This window comes from Chaetura pelagica, unplaced genomic scaffold (genome assembly GCF_000747805.2).
Source record: "Chaetura pelagica isolate M959 unplaced genomic scaffold, ChaPel_1.0 scaffold125, whole genome shotgun sequence".
In the NCBI taxonomy this organism is placed as follows: Eukaryota; Metazoa; Chordata; class Aves; order Apodiformes; family Apodidae; genus Chaetura; species Chaetura pelagica.
The window spans coordinates 87,295-90,270 of NW_009953392.1; the positions used below are offsets into that span (position 1 = coordinate 87,295).

General features: G+C 52.3%; 1 protein-coding gene across 1 annotated transcript in view; it reads right to left on the bottom strand.

Moving 5' to 3' along the window:
- Positions 1-1,031: 1,031 nt before the first annotated feature.
- Positions 1,032-2,976, bottom strand: part of PDPR (pyruvate dehydrogenase phosphatase regulatory subunit) — a 21,098-nt gene continuing 19,153 nt past the window's right edge. The window contains exons 16-17 of the mRNA XM_009998305.1: positions 2,520-2,702; positions 1,032-1,436 (exon numbers count right to left, since the gene is read on the bottom strand). Coding sequence (XP_009996607.1) covers positions 1,032-1,436; positions 2,520-2,702 — 588 coding nt within the window. The remainder of the gene's footprint in view (positions 1,437-2,519; positions 2,703-2,976) is intronic.

Below are 2,976 nucleotides of genomic sequence, written 5' to 3' on the forward strand. Positions count from 1 at the left end.
TCCCCACCAGAAGACCCGGTGTTTCCTGCAATACTGGCAGCACCACGGCTGATGCCAACACTGGGGCTTTGCCTCTCCTTTCAAAACCACCCTGGGCAGCTAAAAACACAAGATGTTGTGTTTTTGTGACCTCCTGCTGCTCAAGTCCCCCGAATCAACACGAGTCCTACATCAATCTTGCCAGAGCAGCTTGACCAAACCACATCAACAAAGGGAAGTGAAAGCAAATCCCCAAGGAGACCGTGCACAATGCAGCATTTCAATGCTGCCGTTAACATGAGACACTAACATCTGTCCCTGCTCAAAAACAGTATTTTTTGCTAATCAACCCCAAATCCCATGCCTTTCCAGAAGTGAAACACACACATTGATCTTCAGCTATATTTCTAGCAGGCCATTTAGTGTCAGTGGCCATTTAGTGTCAGTGACCTCACACCAAGAAAACCCAAACCCAACGATGCCAAACTTACCAGCTCCACTGTCACCTCCATGGTCTGATGATTAAACCTACTTGACTCCCATGTGAGGGGAGGAAAAAAAACAACCAACAAACCACTGGGTGGCCGAAGTTGGGCTGTAGCCAAACCTGTCCCTTGGCTGCTGCTCATGGGATGCTCTGTCTGGTGCCAGTGAGGTAGCTGATCGTTCTATTGCTGTGCGGTTCGTGGAGAGCAGGGTGAGGTCCATCCCAACCCTTCCCATCACCACCAGTCCTGGTGGGGTTCATTCCTGCCCAGGCTTCCCATGGACTTCTGGATGCATGCTGGGCACTGTGCTTCGTCCACTGGGGCAGGGGGGAAGCCTGGCAAGCAAAGGGTTGGAGGAGGGAGACAGAGAGGATGGAGAAAGCTTGAAAAATGGAGGGTTTAAAATGTACAAAAAAAATGCAACACGCCAGGGAAAAAGTTCAGAAGTTGCAAGACAAGAAAGGAAAAGAAAGAAATCTCTGGGGTGAGGAGAAAAGACTGGAAGATGGTGGCAGAAGATCCCAGCTTGGGAAAAGGGGAGGGGGGGGTCAGGTGTGGTCAGCACTACTCCCTCTGGTAGCCACTCAGTTCCACCTCGTCCTTGCGGCGCCGCTGCGTGAAGAGGGAGCTGAAGGGGTAGAGCTTGGCCTTGGCCTGGAAGCGCTGCCCGGCGATCTCGATCTCGTACTCCCCCTGGTTGATGAAGTCAGTTGTCACCACCAGCTTCTCCCCTGTCTTCTCATCAAAGTGGTGCACGAAGCCCAGGCAGACGTGGCGCTCCAGGGTGTAGCTGTAGGCGCTGCTGGTGGTCTTGCCCACGTAGCGGCCGTTGCGGAAGATGGGCTCCCCCCACCAGGGCCAGAGGTCCAGGTCTGTGTCATGGTCCTCAAGGATGAACATGGTGAAACGTTTGTACACCCCGTTCTGCTTCTGCTCCAGCAGGGCCTCCTGGCCAACAAACTGCAGTCCCTGTGGAGACGAAGGAAGCAGTAGCTGCTGGAGGGGACAGGAGCTGCAGCAGCTGCTGTTGGAGGTGACAGGAGCTGCTGGAGGTTACAGGAGCTGCTGGAGGGGACAGGAGCTGCTGGAGGGGACAGGAACTGCTGGAGGGGACAGGAACTGCTGGAGGGGACAGGAGCTGCAGCAGCTGCTGAATTGTAGCAGACAAGCTCGGTGGCACCAGGTGAATTTGTGCTTGGAACTCATGTTCTACCAAGACAGGCTGCAAGGAGCCCAGTTCAGGCAGAAGTTTGTTGTTCCAGATGCTACCTGGTATTAAAGGGCAGAAACTGACCCATGACATGAGCCTTTAAAACAAAAAATTCATTCCAATTTTCACCAAGGTAAAAATGATGTCACTACTCTAGGTTTTTTTACCATTTTTCTTGTTCTGTGTTTTATAACCAGAGGGAAAGTGTCACATCTGACATGTGTAGCCCTAATCACTACATTCTCTTCCCTGAATTGCTTGTTTATTTTGGCTCATGGAAAAATATGACAAAGTGGAAAAAAGCAAGTGACAGAGGTGGCACCACAAGGAGGGCAGAACTTTCTGCCATCTCCTGTTACACTGATAAAACTCCCATGTTTTAGTAAAAAGAGAGAGGAACTGTTCTTGGCCCCTCTCCTCATGCTTCATTAAATGTCACCCAGTGCAAGGGCTGCCTTTTACTTCCTCAGATAGGGAAAAGAAGTGGGAGAAACATGAACTCTGAGCACCCTTCACCACACTGAGCACTGCACACACCAGCTGCTACACAGATCCCTGGAATCACTGCTCAGGAAGGAAGATGGAATGGACGTGGTGTATCAGGAGAGGGCTTAGTGGTTAGGGGTTTTAAAGTGGATGGTTGGACTTGATGATCTTGAAGGTCTTTTGCAACCTTGATGATTCTGTGATGAGCATTTCTGATACTTCCAGCACCTTTCTGAAGTACGTGAACAGGGGTCACAGCTCTGCAGAGCACACAGCTCCATCACAACAAGCTACCACTTGGATGGCAGGCTTTCCAAGCTGTCCTCCCACCCGCCCCCAGGCAGCAGAGGGTGTACCTTGTCCAGCTTGACCTGGAACTCACGACCACACTCCATAGGAGTGGTAAAGGCATCCAGGTCCTGGCCCCAGAAGGCAAAGAACTTCTCAATGCGCAGGCTGCGCAGCGCGTAGTACCCGGCGTTCCGGATCCCGTACTTCTGGCCCATGTTCATCACCTCGTTGTAGACATGAAGGGCATACTGCAAGGGGAGGGTGAAACATAGAGCTGGAGACAGCCCCCGGAGAGCCTGGCAGCACCTGACACTACCAGGGATGTTTCCCACTGCTCAGCACAAGAGGTCTGCCCAGGCTGGAAGCAGGGAAACTCCCCCTAGTGCCCGCAGGCGGTTTTTCCATAGAATCATGGAATGGTGAAGGTTGGAAGGGACCTTACAGATCATCAGGATCCAATCTCCCACCAGCCCAGGTTGCTCCAAGCCCCATCCAACCTGCCCTTCAACACTGCCAGGGATG